Genomic DNA, 19,312 nt, shown 5'->3' with positions numbered 1-19,312 from the left:
GCTAATGAGGAAAGGCGGGCGGGGCCTGGGCGGGGCTCCGGGGCCAGCCCGGCCGCCCCTCGCGTGTCCCCGGTGCTCCCCCCCCGCTCCCGGTGTCCCCAACCCCGTTATCCCTCCCCGGTGTCTCCAGCCCCGTTGTCCCCTTGCCACTTGCTCCCACCTCAGGGGACACCACGGCAGCGGTCCCCGCCCTCTCCAAGTGTCCCCATCCCAGGGGAACCAACCATTGATGGCCGCCAGCCCCGGTGTCCCCAACCCCGAGGGACCCGGTGACCGGCGTCCCCAACCCCGAGGGAGCCAAGGCCGTGTCCCCATCAGGTGTCCCCACCCCAGGTGTCCCCAGAGCCCCTCAGGGGACAGCGATGCCTGACGGGGGCCAGGGGGCCGTGGGTGACCCCCGAGGGTGGCTCGTGGGGCACGAGGTGGCCGGGAAAGGGGACAGGGAGGGGAGCCGGCGGGTGTGGCACGGCAGGAACACGGTGCCGGCACTGCCGTATCCCGGGGTATTCGTGGGGAAAGTGGGATGGGGACCCCGTGGGGCCGGGCCAGGGGGCGGCGTGCGGGGGGGCGGGGGTCTGTGCTCCGGGCTGTGCCCACGGACGGGGTGTCACCCCCTGAACCCCCAGCCCTGTGCTCCCCTCCCCCGGCCGGTCCCGGCTCCCGGGGGGGTTAAGAAGGTGCCGAGGAGGCGGCGGGGGAGACGCCTCCGGTAACCGGGTGTTTATTGGGGCCGCGGGGTACAGCCCGCGGGCGGCCGCATGCATGGCCGCGGGGGGGGGGCTCCCGCCGCCCCCCGCCCTATTTACAGCCTGTCACCCCCTGGGGACCTGCCATCCCCCGGGGACCCGCCACTCCCCCGCGACACGCCACCCCGGGTGGGTGCCGGGCAGGGTGGCACCGAAAGGGCACCCTTTGCCAGCAGAGAGTGGGTTCGGTGGGGACCCCCCAGCCGTGCCCCCCCCACCCCGGCTGTGCTTTCCAGGAGGGGGTGCCGGGGGGGAAGGATGGGCAACCCCCAGGCTGGCACTGGGGAGGGGTTGACCCCGGACTGGGGGTGGGAGGGTGCCCCAGCCCCAGACAGCGCCACATTCGCGGGGCCCCCAGCTCCCCGCACCCAAAATGTTCACCGGCTTCCATCACCACAACCAACGCACCCCCGGCCGGGTGTCCCCAGGGGGCCGGCAGCACCCAAAAGGCCCCCCCGGGTGTCACTGACGGGCCGAGGGGCTGCGGGCTGGGGGGCACAGCCCAGTGCCCGCGTCCGTGTGTCCGTCCTGCTGCCCCCCAGGGATCCCCCTCCCAGGGGGCTGCGGGCCCTGGGTCCAGCCTGGGGAGGGGACACGGTGGACGGGCCCCCCCGGCATTTGGGACAAAGCAGCCGGAGCGCAGGGCACTGCCCCACGCCAGCCGGGGACACCCCCAAACCCCAACCGGGGGCACCCAGGGGGTGCCTGTCCCCCCCTCAGCCATGCAGCACCTCACCCCATGCCCGCAGCTCCTGCCCGGCCACCCCTCCCTGTCCCCAGGGAGCCGGGGGTCCCATCAGTGTCCTGGCGAGGGGGACGCACACAGGGTGGGACCCTATTTTCCCGAGGGAGTCCGCTCCACGCCGTAGCGCAGGAGGTGGTGCAGGTCCGTCAGCGGCCGGGGGGTGCCCGGTGCCCGCGCTGCCCGAGCCGCCGTCCCGTGCCGCCCGTAGCCGCCCCCCGCCGCCTCGCCGCTGTTGAACGTGTGGTTCCTCTTGAGGTGCGAGCCGGGGCGGCCCGTGCCGTTGTTGGCGTTGAAGTTCAGCTGCTCGGGGTGCCAGGGCGGCCCCTCGGTAAAGTCTCCCCCCTCCCCGCTGGGTGCCGAGACCACCCGCCGGCGCTCGGGGCTGGGATGCGGCGTCCCGCCGAAGTCGCCGTAGGAGCTGCGGGGCGGGCGGCGGGCGCCGGCGGGTGGGTGCTGCCGGGTGCGGGGACCCTCCTGAGGGTCCCGACCCCAATGCCCGTCACCTGAGGAGTCGCTGAGTTCGGCCTCCAGCTCCTGGTCCACCAGGATGGCGTGGCAGGAGAGGGGGATGCCCCGCGGCGGGCGGCCGGAGCCGCCGTGCCCCCGCCCGGCTCCCGCGGGCCCGGAGCCTCCAGGGTCCCGCAAAGCCGCGTTGATGATGTTGTGACTCTGCTCCCAGCTGCAGTTCTGGAGGGCGCCGGGGCAGCGCTTCTGCTGCAGCGGGGTCTGCTCCGGCGTGGGCAGCACCCCCGAGTCCAGGTCGTGTTGGGTGACCTTGCCCAGCTCCTTGGGCCACCCGTTGGGCATGAGCGGGGCCAGCAGAGCTCCCCGTGCCCGCCGCTCGCCCAGGCGGCTGACGCTCACCACCGACTCACTGTGCGCCAGGATCGTCTCCTTGTCCTTGCGCCGCGCCAGCTCCTTGCGGTCCCGGTGCCCGATGAACCAGCACACGCTGAAGCCGGAGATGACGGCGCCGATGACGAAGGCGGCGACGGAGGAGATCACCAGCAGGTTCACGGACACCAGCCCGTCCGGCTCGTCCACGAAGCTCTCCGTCACCAGCCCTGGGGTTGGGGACGCGTCAGGGGACCCGCGGGTGCCACCGCCCCGTCCCCGAGCCCCGGCCCGGCCCCGCACTCACCCTCGCACTCGCCCAGGTGGGAAGTGCTGCCGCCCGCGATGTCCTGCTCGAAGGCCACCCTGGGGGCACAAATTGGGGAGGTCAGGGGGTCCCAAATGTCCTGGCAGAGCCTCCCAGCGCCCTTCAGCGAGCGATGAGTTTGTTGGGGCTCAGCGATTGGGGGCTGTGGGACTCTCTGGGGACACCGCTGTCCCCCCTGCGTGTCCCCAGGGCTGGCAGCATTACCTGGGACTGGGCTCCAGGAAGATGCAGGAGCCCTCGGATGTCCAGCCGCAGTAAGGATCCCGGCTCCCGAGGCAGTTCCTGGCAGGGAGCAGAGATGTCAGGGTGATGGGGGGGACACAACACCCGGCCCCCGCGAGGGGCTCTCCCCACACCGCGCTGTGCCTCAGTTTCCCCAGCCATCCTGTCCGGCCGGATCCCAGCACAGGGTGAATTCCTGGGATGTGAGGTTATGTGAGCCCAGCCCAGCCCGAGGCACTCACTTCATGCAGCCCGAGTGCTGCTGGCAGCGAGCCACGGGCACCCTGGCCACGCACGGGGGGAAGGCCAGCAGCAGTGACCCCGCAGCCTTGTCCAGCTCCAGCCCCAGCAGCCGCCGCTCGTCCTCCGTGTCCCGGCCACACCTGGGGACAGGGCAGAGCTCATCACAACCCCAGCCCTGCTCCACAGAGCCTGCCCCAGTCCAGAGGAGATTTTCTCATCCGTTCCCCTTGCACCCCTCTCATCCATCATCCATCCATCCATCCATCCATCCATCCATCCATCCATCCATCCATCCATCATCCATCCATCATCCATCCATCATCCATCCATCATCCATCCATCATCCATCCATCATCCATCATCCATCCATCCATCCATCATCCATCCATCATCCATCCATCATCCATCATCCATCCATCCATCCATCCATCATCCATCATCCATCCATCATCCATCCATCCATCATCCATCCATCCATCCATCCATCCATCCATCCATCCATCATCCATCCATCCATCATCCATCCATCCATCCATCCATCATCCATCATCCATCCATCCATCATCCATCCATCCATCATCCATCCATCCATCCATCCATCCATCCATCATCCATCCATCCATCCATCCATCATCCATCATCCATCCATCCATATCCATCCATCCATCATCCATCCATCCATCATCCATCCATCCATCATCCATCCATCCATCCATCCATCATCCATCATCCATCCATCCATCATCCATCATCCATCATCCATCATCCATCCATCATCCATCCATCATCCATCCATCCATCATCCATCCATCCATCATCCATCCATCCATCATCCATCATCCATCCATCCATCCACCCAAACACCCACCCCTTTTATTGCCCCCTGTCCCCCTCTGGCTCTCACCTCCCGGGCTGGTAGGTCTCAAACTCCTCCAGGAAGACGCTCTGGCTGCCAGGGGCGGCGGGCGCGGGGCTGCTGGTGGCATTGGGCAGGATGAGGAACTTGAGCACGGTGCCGGTGCTGGAGCCCAGGAACACCACGGTGTGGTTTCCCCACGGCCCCGCGGCGTTGTCCACCACGATCTTACGGAGCTGGTACCTGCGTGGGGGAGGGAGCGGTGTTGGGGTGTGGGGGAGGCCAGGTGTCCCCAGGGAGGGGGAAACTGAGGCAGGGTGAGGGACCCAGTCCCACAACCCCATCTGCGTGTCCCCATCCGCAGCCCTATGACCCCAGCTCCAGCCCCACATCCCTGTCCCCATCCCCTGCCCCCATCTCCAGCTCCCTGTCCCCATTCCATGTCCCTGTCCCCATCCCCGCTCACGCCCCTGCTGCCCTGCTGGCGGGAGGCTGCGGCCCGAGAGCGCTGCTTGATTAATTCCCCATCAAGCAGCAATTAAGGCAGATTTAATTAGGACGAGACAATCTTGACTGCAAAGTGTATGAGATTTATCAGCTCTCCCAGCGCTCCCGGTGCTGGCACAAGCGTGGAAAGGCAGCACGGGAGGCTCTGGCCAGCAGCTCCCAGTGCCCCCCAGCCCTCCCAGTGTCCCCCAGTGTCCCCCAGCCCCCCCGGGCACCCACCGGGTCATGGTGCGGAGGATCCAGGGGGTGTTGCCCAGGGCCGGCACCGCCTCATCCATCAGCGGGTGCGTCTTGACGAAGTTGAGGATCTCGTCGGGGAAGGCGCTGGAGGAGTTGTAGCGCATCCCCGGGGACGCGCAGCACCCGGGCCTGCAGCCACGGCGAGGCTCAGTGGGGCTGTCCCAGCCTGTCCCCATCCCTGTCCCCAGCCCTGTCCCCATTCCTGTCCCCATCCCTGTCCCCATCCCTGTCCCCAGCCCTGTCCCCATCCCTGTCCCCATCCCTGTCCCCAGCCCTGTCCCCATCCCTGTCCCCAGCCCTGTCCCTCACCGAGGTTTTGGCACCATGTCCTCAGGCACGGGTGTCCAGATGGACTCAGGTGACTTCTGCTCCCGGAACCGTCCCTCGAAGACGGCAGCCACTTGGGTCATGTCGAAGGCGCAGACGGCGGAGCCGGGAATGCTGTGGGGACAAGGCCGTGGGGTGAACACAGGGGGGCCCGGGGAGTGCCAGGGGCCCTGCAGATCCCAAATGGAAACGAGTCCAGATCCTCTACAGAACCCAGCTGGACCCATCCCAGACCTCGCCCAGCGCTCGTCCCAGATCCCACTGGGGATCCAGCCTGGATTCCACCCAGATCCCGACTCAGGTTCTGCCAGTCCCGGGGAGTCTGGCGGGGCACAGGAGCTCTGACCTGTTGGTGGGAGTGGAGAACACGGCCAGGACCACGGGGCGCCCGTCCAGCTCCAGGATGTCCGTCACGGCTTGGATGACGTTGAAGTAGAAGTGGGAATCTCCCGGCACGGAGCAGTTGAGCCGGGCCTTGAGGAAGGACGTCCACTGCTTCTCCAGCACCCGCTGTGAGCCCCCCATGTCGTTCTTGCACACCCGGGCCACGCGTGACACCACCACCTGTGGGAGGACACGCGTCACCACCCGGCCCTGGTGGCCGTCCCCGTGTCCCTGTCCCCCCCCGGGTGTCCCTGTGGGCACCACAGAGTGCTTTGGGTCGGAGCTCAGGGATCATCTGCTTCCCGGTGGGAGGTGTCCCACCTTCTCCAGGTAGTTGAACTCCATGGCGATCTCCCGGAAGAAGAAGTAGACGTGGCTCCTCCATTCCACGGCGTGCACGAAGTAGGGCTCTGCGGGGACAGCGGGGTCAGGGATGGCCCGGGGGGGTCACGGGGGACGTGTCCCCACAGCCCAGGGTGGGGACACACCTTTGAACCACTTGGAGTCGTGTTTGACGGTGCGCAGGGTCGGGCTGTCCCCGAGGCTGCGGTAGATGACGGCGTCGATGGCCAGGAAATCCGTCACCGTGGCCGTGAAGAGCATCCCCCCTGCGTGGGACAGGGTGTCAGCGGGGCTGGGGGACACAGTGCCCGCCGCGACAGTGGCAGTGCCACCACCGACCTGTGAACAGGGCCACGTTGGCGTGCTTGGGGTCGTAGGGACACCGGGCCATGCCGCTGATGTTGTCCCCGACGGGCTCCAGCGTGTCCATCTAGAGAGGGTGAGAGGGGGACGTGAGGACACACCCGGGCACGGGAGGGACCTTTCCCAGGGGTGTTCCCTCCTTCCCCGACCCCAAAACCTTTCCCAGGGGTGTTCCCTCCCTCCCCGACCCCAAAACCTTTCCCAGGGGTGTTCCCTCCCTCCCCGACCCCAAGCCCCCTCCCACACGGGACCCCTCCCGGGGGGCTCACGCTGTAGTTGGCGCAGACGGGGTTGAAGGCGTTGGTGCCACAGACGAAGAGGAGGCTCTCGTTCCTCACCAGCAGCACCTTGATGAAATTTCGGCACTCTGCCTGCGCCGGGAGAGGGGACCGTCACCCTCAGCACCCCAAAACCCCCCTCACCTCATCCCACCCCCCCCCAAGGCCCTATCACTGCCAGGGGATGGCTTGGGGGGGCTGTTCTCACCCCAGAACTGCATTTATGGGAGCTGGGAATGGGATTTCTGGCCTCAAATAATTAATTACAAATTAATTTAGCCAAGCGGCCAATAAATCAGAGATACAAGCGCTGGCAGGGACTTGGGGGGTGGCACCGGGGAGGGGACAGGGTGTGACACGGTCACAGGGGGTGCTCAGTCCCCAGCCGGGGGTCCCCAAGGGGTGCAGAACCCCCCAGCCCGTACCTCGTGCTTGCCCTTCATCCGGCAGATGCTGATGTCGTGCTGGTTCGAGCGCCACGTCAGCTTCTGGGTGGGGAAAACCAGCGTGGGGACGGGGAGAAGCCAACAGCAGCCCCCCGAGACCCCCCTGCGGCCCCCCAGAGCTCGCTGGGACCCCCCAGCACCCCCTGGGACCCCCGGGAGCCCGGGGAGCCCAGCACTTACCCGGTGGTAGCGCATCTCAGCGGCCCCGCCGGGCTCCAGGCTCACCCGATAGACGTTGTCCCTGGGGAGGGGGACACGGCTGTCACCACCCCCAGCCGGGTGCCGCGGGCAGGCAGCGGGGCGGGTGTGGGGAGGGTGTGGAGGGGAGGCTTTGGGGTGTCGGGGTGCAGACCTGTCCCCGATGAAGAGGGTCCGGTTGACCTTGAGGATGCGCTGGATGTTGAGGCGCTGGGTGCCGCCCCCCTCGGGGCCCCCCGGGCGGGCGGTGCCGTGGCCCACGAACACGGGGTAGTGCTTCACATCTGGGGGGGCACGGGGGGCACGGGGGGACCCCCACACAGCCCAGGTGACCACCCACCACCTCCCTCCTGCCTTCGGCCCAAAACCCCACCCCGCGAGTGCCCCCCCGCCCACCTTAACCCCAAAACACCCCCAAACCCCTAAAGCCCTTCCACAGGTACCCCCAAAAGTGACCCAAAGCCCAGCCCCGCCCGTGGGTGCTCCCATCCCCGCTTCACTCCAAACCCCTCCCTTGGATGCCTCCTCTGCCTTCACCCCACACCACCCCAAAGCCCCTTCCCTCTCTGCTCCGAGCCCCCCCCGTGCCCCAGGGCAGCCCCCCGGGCCCCCCCAGCCCCGGGTGGGCACTCACAGTCCGGGGGGGCCACTGCGATGGGCCCGGGCTCCTCGGGGAAGGTGCCCCTCGCCATCCTCTCGGCCGCCAGCAGCAGCAGCAGCAGCAGGGGCACGCGGGGTGGGGGTCCCATGGTGGCCCCCGCCCTGGGTGGGCACCCACAGCTCCTGCGGGAGAGGGCAGGGCTGGGAGGGGCGGCACCCACCGGGGCGCCGGGGACCCCCACAAACCCTCGGGGGTCTCTGGGGGTTGGGGCCGGCCTGGTGGCTTGTCATGGGGCCAGTGCTGGGGACATGGCAGGGATGGGGACTCGGGGACAGGCGGGTGAGAACACCTGGACAGAGGGACAGGGGGACATGGGGACACGAGGGAAGCCAGAGAGGCTCTTCCGCCTCCCAAAACGCCACCGGCATGTCTTGGAAAATCTCTGGGGACACTTCAGAGTGTCACAGCACCCCCATCCAGACAGCCCCAGTGCCACCGCCACTGTCCCCGCACCGCACTGGGCCACCAGCCCCACCCTGTCTCCCGTCCCCGAGGGGCTGGGGCAGGGCCGGGTAATTAGCAGCCGGGCAGGGAATTAATTGATCATTAATTCCATGGGAGCAGGGAGCGGGAGCGATCGAAGCGGCGCCCTCCTCCCCCGCGGGCACCGAGGACGGGTGACATTGCGACATTGTGTGGGGTGGGGGTCACGGGGTCTGGGCTCCGTGGTGCCACCGGGCCCGGCTGAGAGCCGCCACTGTCCCCACCGTGGTCATCTCTGCGGTGCCACAGCCCCGGGGACCTGACCCCGACCCCGCTGTGTCACAGCCCCGGGCCAGGAGGTGGCCCCGGAGGGACCCTGACCTGCTGTCACAGCCCCAGGGGACAACTGACCCCATCCTCGGGGTGTCCTGCGACACCCATCCATGTCCCCACTATCTCGGGGACATCCAAACCTGTCCCCACAGTGTTACAGCTCCCAGTGCCACCCGGCTTTGTCCCCACGGTGTCCCCAGCAAGCGGGAAATGAGCTCCCTCTGGCCGCTTTGTCACACAGCAGCACCCGAGAGCCACCGAGCCCCGCGGGGAGCAAGGAGGGGCCCCAAAAACCACCCCGGGGAGGGGCTCGGTGTTTGTCCGGCCACCTGAGAGCCTTTGGGGGCCGGGGGGGCCGTGTCGCTGCCCCGGGAGCCCGAAAGCCCGAGCGGGGGTCCGGTGTCACGGTGCCCCGGGCTGTGCGGGGACAGCGAGCGGGGAAAGCGGAGCCTCCGGAGCCATAAATGGCAGCGATTGTGCGGGGAAAGAAAAGGCAGCGGGAGGAGGGGGCACGGGGAGGAGGGGGCACGGCGGGGAGGGGGACACGGCGGCAGGGGGGTGACAAACAGGGACCCATTCACGGCAGGGGGAGCGGGGGGACGGCCACCGTGCGTGTCCCCAGAGTGGCTCTGGGGAAACTGAGGCAGCGGGTGGGGACAGCGGGGGATGTGCCGGGAATGGGGAGGGGTCTCCCCTTGGGTATCTCCGACACGGAGCGGGCGAACGGCCTCGGGCACGTCCCTTGTTCCTGTCCCTGCCCCGTGCCTCAGTTTCCCCATCCCAGAGCACGCTCACACAAAACTTTGGGGGGCGGGGGGAGCTGCTCGAACCCCCCCCCCAGCATCTCTGCTACCCCCGGCCCTGGGGGAACGGGGCAGGAAGGGGGGGCCGCCCCCAGAGCTCCCCCCTTGCTGGAGCTGCCGGGGGCTCTGAGCCCAGCGGGATCTCTGATCCCACAGAGGGGGGGTCCTTGCTGGGGGGGTCACTCTGCCCCCCCTTCCCGTCCCTTCCCGAGGGTGGGGGCCCTTCCCCGCCGCATCCGCCCCCTCCCAGTGCCGCGCTCTGCCCACCTGAGCTGCTCCGGCCGCCTCCGCCGCTGGTCCTGTGTCACCAGTGTCCCCTCTGCCCGCGGGGGGGTCCCGCAGGCGCGGCTCCCATGCCTGGGGGTGGCTGCCCCCCTCCCCGGGACGCCCCTGGGGGCTCCGGCGTCCCGAAAGCCGCTCAGCTGTCACATCAACCCCCCGCGACCCCCGGGGGGGCCCGTGCCCCCCGCCCGCGCCAGGTGGGAAGGTAGAGCTGATGTCACCGTAACCGGAGCCACCAACCCCCCCCACCCCGGCAGCTGTCACCGCAGCCGGGGGGGCACCCATGGGACCCCCGAGCGGCACCGCCGCGTCCCCATGGGAAAGCGCCGGTGAGACCCCCCCCGACACAGCGGGGACAGGGGGACAGCGGGGTCCCCCCAGCCTCGGAGGGACCCCCATCCTCATAAACCCCTCAGAAGGGCAAAGGGAAAGAGGGGACATAGAGAGGGGGGACACACTGGAGAATGGGGGGACATTGGGAAGGGTAGGATCTGGGGAGGGGGGACACACCGAGAAATGGGGGGTGGGAAAGGCGGAAGACACCAACAATGAAATCCCTTAAAATACAACTTTTTGGGAACCCCCTCCCTGGGATAAACTCAATATCCACATCCCGCTCCATCGGTCTAACGCCGGATTTTGGGGACATTTCCTTCAGCAGGTGCCCAACGCCAATTAGAAATCAGTAATTAGATATGCTAATGAGGCCTTTACACACACCCCCCATGTGCTCCAGCCCCCCAAAATGTGGCCGCCGGTGCCCAGAGCATCCCTCGCTCGCTGGGGTCACACAGTGCCACCCCCACGGCCACAGAGGGGTTTGGGGGTCACCAGCAGTGCCCCCCCAACTGCCATGGGGACCCCCCCCAATCCCAGCTGCTGCTGCCGCCGGGGCTGGGGGGCTCAGCCCCCCCCGGGTTTCCGTTCCGGGGCCGGTTCAGATGGCAGAGCCAGGAAGCAGCTGTCCCCACGGCGGGGACGGAGCAAATGTCACCCCGGCCACCTGGCACCGCGCGCCGGCCCTGGCCCTGTCTCCTGCCTGCGTCCCCCCTTTCCGAGCGGCACCTCCCGGGGCTGCGGAGTGCCAGAGAACGGGGGAACACCCGCACCCGTGGGGTCCCCGCGTGGGTGACAGGGATGGGGGGTCACCGGCGAGGCGGGGGGGACACAGCACCCACCATTTACCTCGGCGCTTCCACGGCCCCGCCGGCGGCTCAAATGTCCCCCCGGGCCTCCCGCTCCGGTTACCGGCTCCGCTTACAGCTGCCGTTTATAGCCCCGGTCCCTGTCCCTTGTCCCTTGTCCCTTGTCCCTTGTCCCTTGTCCCTTGTCCCTGTCCCCTCCCCATCGCCCACCGGCTGGGGGACACAGGCATCCGAGCCCCCCAGGACACCGCAAGCGACCAAGGGCACCGGCTCCAGCCCCCGACACGGGCACGGGCGATGGACGGGACCCTGCGGTCACCTTGGGTGGCTCTGTCGCCCACGGTGGGCGCGCAGAGATGGCCCCAGCTGCTGGGTGCCCCCTCGATACCCCCCGGGTGACACCCATGGGTGCCCCGACACGTCCCTCCAGCCCGCCGGCGGTGCTGGTGGCCGGCCAGAGCCGCATGGTGATTTGCATATTAAATACAGCCTCATCTGCATATTAAGGACGGTTTCCTAGCGAGGAGGATCGCGCGTCACGCCGAAATAAACCCCGGGGTGGGGGGGACAGAGGGGGTGGCAGACGGGGCCTGTGTCCCCTCAGTTCACAGCCCTTGTCCCCTGTCCCCAAAGGTGTGGCCCTGTCCCCCATTCCCAACCCTTGTCCCTTTGTCCCCCCATTCCCAGCCCTTGTCCCCTCTTGTCCCCCCCCCAGTTCTATGGGACAGGACCCTCCCATCCTGCTGGTGGCCACTTGTCCCCACAAGTCCAACACATCCTCCCATGTCCCTCCTGTCCCCCAAAGACTGTCACACGCCCCCTGCCTTGTCCCTAAAGGGGCACATCCTTGCCCCTCCTGTCCCTCCACAACAGCCATTCCCCTCATCCTCTTTGTCCCCAAAGCCCCACATGTCCCCTTGTCCCCAAAGGCACTCACCCCCTGGTCCTGTGCCACCCCAGGGGCTCAATGCCCTGGCGGGGTCCCCTCGATCTCAGCCTGTCCCCCCTCTTTGGCACCCGCATGGCCCCGGGGCCGTGGCAGGAGCAGATCCGGCTGCTCTGAGTCACCGCCTCCGGCCTCGTGCCTCAGTTTCCCTCCGGCGGGGGAAGAGGGAACCCCCTGTTCCTGTCCCGAGCCCGGGCACCGCCCTGGGCACCCCCAGGCAAAGCCCTGCCAGTCCCGGGCTGGCACCTCCCCAGGGCACCCCAGGGCAACCCTGACCCCAGGGACCCCGGTCACCTCCTTAGGGAGCCCCTGTCCCCAGGGTGTCCCCAGGGTGTCCCCAGGGTGTCCCCAGGGTGTCCCCTTGTCCCTGGATCCCTATCCCCACGGGATCCCTGTCCCTGAGCAGCTCCTGGCTGGATCCCATGGGAGACCCTACAATAACAACCTGCAGTGTTTACATCCGGCTCCAGCCCTCAATTACATCCCAGGACACGGAGCCCCGGCATTCCCGGGAAGGGAGGCTGCCGAACACACCCACACCACCCACGGACACCCCAAACCCGTCCCAAAGCCACCCCAATCCTCAGAGAGCAGCCCTACAGTAACAACCCACCGATCCCAGAGCCAGATGAGCTGGAGGAGGCTCCGGGAGCTTGGGACCGAGGGTCAGCCCCACAGCCGGGTCAGGTTTTAAACCCCAATAAAGCTGGGTTTTGGTTTTGGGGGTGTGTTGGCATTCGGGTCCCCCCTCCCCACGTCAGCTACGCCAGGAAACGGGGCCGTTCCGCTCTCCGGGCCCAGAACCGGCACTTCCCGTTCGGGTTATCTTCAAACCCTTCCTGGTGTTTAAATAAGGTTAAAAATGGGTTCCGTGGGGCACAGAGGGGTGGGGGTGGCAGGCCCCAGTGTCACCCCAGTGCCACCCCAGTGCCACCCCAGTGTCACTGCAGCCTTGCCATCCCAGCATCCTGCTGTCCCCAAGGTGCTGATGGCCCTGGAGGTGGCACTCAGGGTGCCCATCCCTCTCGGAGCCACCCACATCCCAGGAACGCCGGGATGGGGACACCGGAGGGGACAGGAGCCAAGGCCACCTCCAGCAAATCTCCTCCCGCTACCGCCGCTGGGCCCAGAGAGTGACAAAGTGACAAGTGGTGGCTTCCGGTGCCAAGGTGTGGGTGAGAGCACCGGAGCCTTCATCCCGCGGCCTCCTCCTCCTCCCCTTCCCGGTGCCGTTCTCTCCATCCCGCTCTCCTTTTGGAAGTGGCCTCTGCCATGGCTGGGGACAGGTGGGAGCTGTGTGAGGTGACACCCAGCACCCGCTCCCGGCTCGGAGCCCCCCGGGAGCTGCGGGAGCCGGGACTGGGAGGAGCGTGGGGTGTGGGATGAGGAGTGGGATGTGCAGATGGAGTTTGGGATGTGGGATGTGGAGTGGGATGGGGGCTGGGATGCAGGGTGGAGGATGGGATGTGGGATGGGATGTGGGATGCAGGATGGGATGCAGGATGGGATGCAGGCCGGGGTGTGGGATGCAGGATGGGATGCAGGATGCAGGATGGGCTGTGGGATGCAGGATGGGATGCAGGATGGGATGTGGGATGCAGGATGGGATGTGGGATGCAGGATGGGCTGTGGGATGCAGGATGGGATGTGGGATGCAGGATGGGATGTGGGATGCAGGATGGGATGTGGGATGCAGGATGGGATGTGGGATGCAGGATGGGATGCAGGATGGGATGCAGGCTGGGATGCAGGATGCAGGATGGGCTGTGGGATGCAGGATGGGATGTGGGATGCAGGATGGGATGTGGGATGCAGGATGGGATGTGGGATGCAGGATGGGATGTGGGATGCAGGATGGGATGCAGGATGGGATGCAGGATGGGATGCAGGATGCAGGATGGGCTGTGGGATGCAGGATGGGATGCAGGATGGGATGCAGGATGGGATGCAGGCTGGGATGCAGGATGCAGGATGGGATGTGGGATGCAGGATGGGATGCAGGCCGGGCTGTGGGATGCCAGCGGCTCACAGAACAAAGGGCCATTGTTCCCAGCGCCGCCTCCGCGCCGCCTCGCCGGAAGGTCCGAGCGGCCTCACCGCCCTCGGAGCTGCTCCTTGTTCTGCCCCGCGGCACCCGCCAGGCACCGCTGCCACCGCCACCGCCACTGTCACCCCACACTGCCACTGCCACTGCCACCCCCACCGCCACTGTCACCCCACACTGCCACTGTCATTCCCACTGCCACCGCCACCGACGCAGCTCCTCAGGCCCTAGTGCCAAAAGCCTCAGGGCAGGATGGTGGCCCTGTCCCCTGCATGGCCCTGTCCCCTGCGTGGCCCTGCCAGGTGTGCCAGGTGCCATCTGTGCGGGGGGGGTGGGTGCTCGGGGTGTCACGTGTGTGCAGGGGGTGTCCCCGTGTGCCGTGTGTGTGTGTGCAGGTGTCGGTGTGTACAGCAGGTGTCACACGTGTCACATGTCTCTGTGTCAGTGTGTGTGCACCAGCTGGCCTGTGCGTGTGCAGGGGCTGCCAGCAGGCACCGGGTGACACACATGTGCAGGAATGTGGCCACCAGCTGGCACCTGGCTGTGACGGCGTGTGTGGCACCTGTGTGTCTGTGCAGGGGTGTCACGTGTGCAGGGGTGTCCATGAGTGTCACACATGTCCAGGTGTGTCCATGGATGTCACACGTGTCCAGGTGTGTCCATGAGTGTCACACATGTCCATGGATGTCACACATGTCCATGGATGTCACACGTGTCCATGGATGTCACACATGTCCATGGGTGTCACACGTGTGAGGCGTGTGCTGGCACACGTGTGACCAGGGCTGTGCACACAGGGCTGGCACAAGGGACGGGTTATTTTGGGCACATGGCAAGGATGGATCCCAGTTCCCACCTCCCAAACCTCCACCTTGACGCTTCCCGGTTTCCCGAGGCTTTCTCTCAGCGTTCCCGGCGGGAGGTGACGGATGGGGGCTGAGGAATGCCCGCGGTGTTCCCACGACGCCAGTCAGGGATGACCCGCGGCTGCTGCCACCGCTGCCCCGTCCCGTCCCAGCCTCTTCCGTCACCCTGGGGCTGTTCCCAGAGCTGCCTCCCTCTCGTCCTGGTCCTCGCTTCGTGCCTCAGTTTCCCCACCCGAGCCCCCCGCAGGCTCCCGCAGCCCCCGGAGCCGCCGCTCCCCGGGGCCACCGCGTCCCCCCCGTGTCCCTCGCAGATGCCCCCCCGCGCTGAGCTCGGCGCGGCGCTGCCGGGTTTGATGGGATTATCCCGGCGGGCGGGATTACACGGGAAGAGTGAGGATTAGCCACGGCGCATCGGCACGACAGTGCCACAGCCAGAGCCACTGCCAGAGCCACAGCCACTGCCAGAGCCACTGCCACTGTCCTGTCACAGCCACTGCCACTGCCAGAGCCACTGCCACTGTCCTGTCACAGCCACTGCCACTGCCAGAGCCACTGCTACTGCCAGAGCCACTGCTACTGCCACAGCCACTGCCACTGCCACTGCCACAGCCACTGCCACTGCCACTGCCACTGCCACTGCCACTGCCACTGCCAGAGCCACTGCCCTGTCACTGCCACTGTCACTGTCACTGCCACTGTTACTGCCACTGCCCTGTCACAGCCACTGCCCTGTCACAGCTACTGCCACTGCCACTGCCACTGCCACAGCCACTGCCACGCCGCCAGCGGCCCAAACTGGGCTCAACTGGGAGCAACTGGAGCCCAGGTGTGATGCCAAGCCCCAGCGCGGGGTCCCCCGGGAACGGTGGCTTCGGCAGCCGTTGTTTAATTAACCGGCTCAAAGAGGCGAGAGGGATCTCCTTATCCCACCCCCCCGCCTTTTTTTTTTTTTTTTTTGATTTGACAAAACTGTAATTAAATAGAGAGTAAAACCCGTTAGCACACGGCAGCCCCTCTGGGATCTCCCCAGTGCTCCTCCTCTCCCTCCTGCTTCACTCTGGGAGTCCAACCCCTCCTTGCCCCTTTTGGGGGACGCCACCAAAGCCTGCAGGTCCCTGGGGCCGGGCTGGAGGCTCCCCAAGGCCATCGAGTCCCGTTCGCCACGGGCCGGGCTCTGCCGAGGCTGCGGAGCCTCACCTGGGCGCCGCCTCCAGCCCCGTCCCGGGCACGGAGCAGAGGCCGGAGCTGGCCGGGATGAGGCTCCCGTGGCACCCCCAGGTGAGGCAGGGATTGCTCCCGCTTGTCTTTACCGCTGTTTGTGCTGCCCAAACGCATCGGATGCCACCGCAGGGAGCGAGTCCCGGCCGGGCCTGGCACAGCGGGGACAGCGGCGTGGCACAGCCACCCTGGGCAGGCTGGTGGCACCGAGCTCGACAGCAGCCGCGATCCGGCCCCGGCGCGGGAGATGCTCCAAGCCCGGCGCAGCTCATGCCTTAAATCGCATCCAAACTGGCAGGTTTAATTAAAAATATTCCAGCTTGTCTGGGGATACAAACCGCATCCGGCACTGCAGCAGGGATCTGCATCCAGCTCCAGCGCCTGGCGGGCAGGGCCTCGCGGCCGGGCTGTGCCCCAGCACCGCTCTGGGGCTGCTGGTGCCGGCGCAGCGCTTACTGGTTTAACTGGGAGCCAAACCATGGCCCGCTGCAGGGCCGAGGGGACCGGGACACTCAGTGTCACTCTCCTGTCCCGCGACTTGGGGCTCCCGGTGAGGCTTGAGGGGACGCAGCGGCAGCAGAAGCCGCTCCGGGGGGAGCACGGGAGGCCCTGCAGCCCCCCCAGAGGGGACAGCTCTGCCGTGGGGAGCCCACCCCTGTGACTCCCGTGCTCGTGTGCGGGGCCACCGGGCTGAGCCGGGCCGTGTCCCTCGGTGGGAACGGCACCAAAACCATCGGGGGGTTCCTGGGAGGGGGGTGAGCCGTGTCCCCCCACACTCACACACCGGCGCTGCTGGTGGGGTCCGAGCTCCCCCGGCACCCCCAGAGCTGAACCCGAGCCCCGGGGCCACCTCCGGCCCCCCGTTGCACACAAAACCTCCCCAGCGCAGCCACGTGCCCCGGTGACAGCGGTGACCCAGTTCCCGTCACCCCGGGGACGCTGCCGAGGGGCCGCGCTCAGCCCCCGGGAGCCGGCGGGATGTGACCCCAAGCGCAGCCGGGCGGTGGCACAGGGGACACACGGCCCTGCCGGAGCCACAGCTGCCCTCGGTGTCATTCTGTGGGGTGAACTGCCGGGGGGGGGCACAGGGGGGCCCCCCAAAGCAGTACGAGCCTTCCCCAGGGCCGTGTCTGTAGCACAGGGAGCTCTGTCCCCCCTTCCAGCGCATCCTGGAGCCGGATCCGGCCCTGCTGCACCCGGAGAGACCGAGGGGGGCACCTGGGGGGGACACGGCGGTGCCTCACGTGCCACCATCACCCCACCTCTCCCAGGGAAGCAGAGCTGCTGCCCCGGTGGGGGTCACTCGTGGCCGGTGTTTGACCCCCCCCCCCACACACCCCAGGGTGGGGGGATGGATTGGGGGTCCCCTCTGCAACCCCCCACAGCTCACAGCTTGGTTTGGCAGAGGGAAACTGAGGCACGGCAGGAAGCGGAGCTCACCCAAGGTCACCCCATGCCGCTGGCACAGCCCCTGGGCATCCCCCCCCTCCCGCTCTAACGGGGGGTGCTGGGCCCCCTCCCCAAAGCCCCTGAGCAGGGACAGGGCTCCCCTCTCCCCTCTGCCCCATGAGGGGCTGGGGGGGCTCGGGGTGCCCCCTGCCCTGGGTGATGTGGGACGATGGAGGTCAGGCTGGGGGGGCAGGGGGGGTTTCTGGGCTCGGGGGGTGTCCGGGGCACCCCAAGTGAGGCTACCAAGGGAGGACTGGGCTCGGGCAAACACCCCCAGCCGGGTTATTTTAGGGTTCCCCCTCGCCAGATCTGACGCCGGTGCGGCGGTGCCGAGCCCCAAAAAGGGGGACAGAGCCCCCCCAGCCCGGCAGACGCCGCCTGCACAGCCCCCCCTGCCCTGCCCTGGCTCCGGGGGGTGACAGCCCCCCATGCACGGCGGGTCCCCCACTTGTGCCGGCTGCCCCCCCAAACCTTGTTCCCTCCAAGTTACAGCCCCGAGACAGAGCCGGGCACCCCCTGGATTTGTGGGGGCTCTGCCCCCCCACCCAGCCCTGCGGGGTTATTTGAGGGGGGGCACAATCAGCAAGCCCCCCCAGGCTGAGCCTCGCAGCTCCCCGATGCCCTTTTGGGGTCTGCATTGGCCGGACCCCCCATTTCGGTCTCTCCGCCCCCCAGCCCAGCAGAGGCTGCCCGGGGTGGGGGGCACAGAGCAGCCCCTCCTTTTCTCACCCTCCCCCCCCCAAAAAAAAACAACAAGCCCTGGCTGCTTCCCAAAGAAGCAGCGGAGGCAAAACGGAGCCCGACGAAGCAGAGACACCCCCCCATCCCCATCCTCATCCTCATCCTCATCCTCATCCTCATCCTCATCCTCATCCTCATCCTCATCCTCATCCTCATCCTCATCCTCATCCTCATCCTCCCAGCCCGGGCAGGGGGGGGCTCCGTATCCCGCGCCCATGGCGTGCCCGGGGGGCTGCTGGGTGGGAGGGGGGCGTGGGAGGGGATGGGGGGTGGGACTGGGTGCTGGGTGGAGGGGATGGGGGGGCTCAAGGGTGCGGGGGGGCTGTCGGGGTGCTGGGCTGGGGAGGGGGTGCGGGATCGGGGCGCTGGGGGTGCGGGATGAGTCTGGGGGGGGAGCAGGGGTGCCGGGGGTGGGGACATGGGGTTGCGGGATCAGGGTGCGGGGAGGGTCTCCGGGGCGCCGGGGTGGGGGCTGGGGGTGCGGGATGAGGATGCCGGGGTGGGCTGGGGGTGCGGGCTGGAGGGGGGGGGTACGGGAGGGGGTTGGGGGGGAAGAATGGGGGTGCGGGAGGGACCCCCAGGAGTGCCGGGGTGGGGATGGCGATGCGGGATGGAGGTGCCGGGGGGGGAGCGGGGCAGGGGGGCTCAGGCTGCACACAGCGGGGACAGCGGGGTGCGGGTTGGGGGGCGCGGGGGGGCCCCTCCAGTCCGTGACCCTTCAAGGTTCCGCCCGCTCCGCTAACAAAAGCGCCGCTTCCCAATGCAGCAGCGGCGGCGGCGGGAGGGGGGAGGGCTGGGGGGGGGCACCCCCTTTTCTCCCTTCCCCCCCACCCCAGGAAGGGCAGCGGATGGAGAAGGAGGAGGATAAACCGGGACGGGAGCGCATCGGGAGGGGGGCGGGCGGGGGGCACCGGCCGCGCTCTTACCTCGCCGTCCCGGGGGGGTCCGGGGGGGCTCGGGGCACCGCGCACCTGCGCCCACCGGCAGCGGCTCGGCCCGGCCCCGCTCGGCTCCGCTCCGCCGCGGCGGGGGCGCCGGTACCGGGGCCGGGCGGGGCGGGGGCCGGGGGGGGGGGGGGGGGCGGGGCCGGGCCCGCCCGGTGGCTGCGGCGGCACCGGGGCCGCTCCGGCAGCAGCGGCGATGGAGGGGCCGCCGCCGCCGGCGCTCCCGGGGCGGCTGCGCCCCCCGCCCTGCCCCCGCCCCGGGGAGGCGGGGCGGCCCGGCCCGGCCCCGGGCCCCCCGCCCCCGGCGGGGAGGGGGGAGCGCGGGGGGAGCCGGCCCCGCCTGCCTCGGCCCCCCCGAAAAGGGGAAGCGCTCCCCCCGCATTCCCGGGCACCGGGGG

General features: G+C 68.2%; 1 protein-coding gene across 3 annotated transcripts; it reads right to left on the bottom strand.

Annotated features, from left to right (window-relative positions):
• Positions 1 to 787: 787 nt before the first annotated feature.
• SEMA6B (semaphorin 6B) lies at positions 788 to 18,923 on the bottom strand. Of its 3 annotated transcripts, none has more exons than XM_088067703.1 (17): positions 18,897 to 18,923; positions 7,694 to 7,842; positions 7,214 to 7,343; positions 7,042 to 7,102; positions 6,841 to 6,903; positions 6,407 to 6,508; positions 6,114 to 6,204; positions 5,921 to 6,040; positions 5,754 to 5,842; positions 5,395 to 5,612; positions 5,031 to 5,162; positions 4,701 to 4,850; positions 4,023 to 4,217; positions 3,118 to 3,258; positions 2,858 to 2,935; positions 2,633 to 2,691; positions 788 to 2,555 (listed from the first exon to the last, which is right to left on the bottom strand). In XM_088067703.1, the coding sequence occupies exons 2-17, from the start codon at positions 7,806 to 7,808 to the stop codon at positions 1,582 to 1,584; spliced, it is 2,718 nt and encodes a 905-aa protein (XP_087923829.1). In that variant the 5' UTR covers positions 7,809 to 7,842; positions 18,897 to 18,923; the 3' UTR covers positions 788 to 1,581. The 3 variants fall into 3 exon arrangements, with proteins under 3 accessions (XP_087923829.1, XP_087923830.1, XP_005531734.2); XM_088067704.1 differs by lacking the exon at positions 18,897 to 18,923 and adding an exon at positions 10,747 to 10,765; XM_005531677.3 differs by lacking the exon at positions 18,897 to 18,923 and adding an exon at positions 9,547 to 9,724.
• Between the last annotated feature and the right edge of the window lie 389 nt (positions 18,924 to 19,312).

This window comes from Pseudopodoces humilis, chromosome 28 (genome assembly GCF_049639895.1).
Source record: "Pseudopodoces humilis isolate 2021_Gansu_Grassland_sample_001 chromosome 28, ASM4963989v1, whole genome shotgun sequence".
Classification (NCBI taxonomy): Eukaryota; Metazoa; Chordata; class Aves; order Passeriformes; family Paridae; genus Pseudopodoces; species Pseudopodoces humilis.
Note: the sequence above shows the minus strand (reverse complement) of the source record. Positions and strands in the feature narration are given on the sequence as shown.

Excerpts from the sequence above, each read along its gene's own strand:
- SEMA6B (XM_088067703.1), bottom strand. The coding sequence starts at position 7,808 with ATGGGACCCCCACCCCGCGTGCCCCTGCTGCTGCTGCTGCTGCTGGCG. Across the intron at positions 6,904-7,041 it reads CTGAGATGCGCTACCACCGG|AAGCTGACGTGGCGCTCGAA; the intron begins GTAAGTGCTGGG and ends TTCCCCACCCAG. Across the intron at positions 3,259-4,022 it reads GAGACCTACCAGCCCGGGAG|GTGTGGCCGGGACACGGAGG; the intron begins GTGAGAGCCAGA and ends CCCTGTCCCCAG.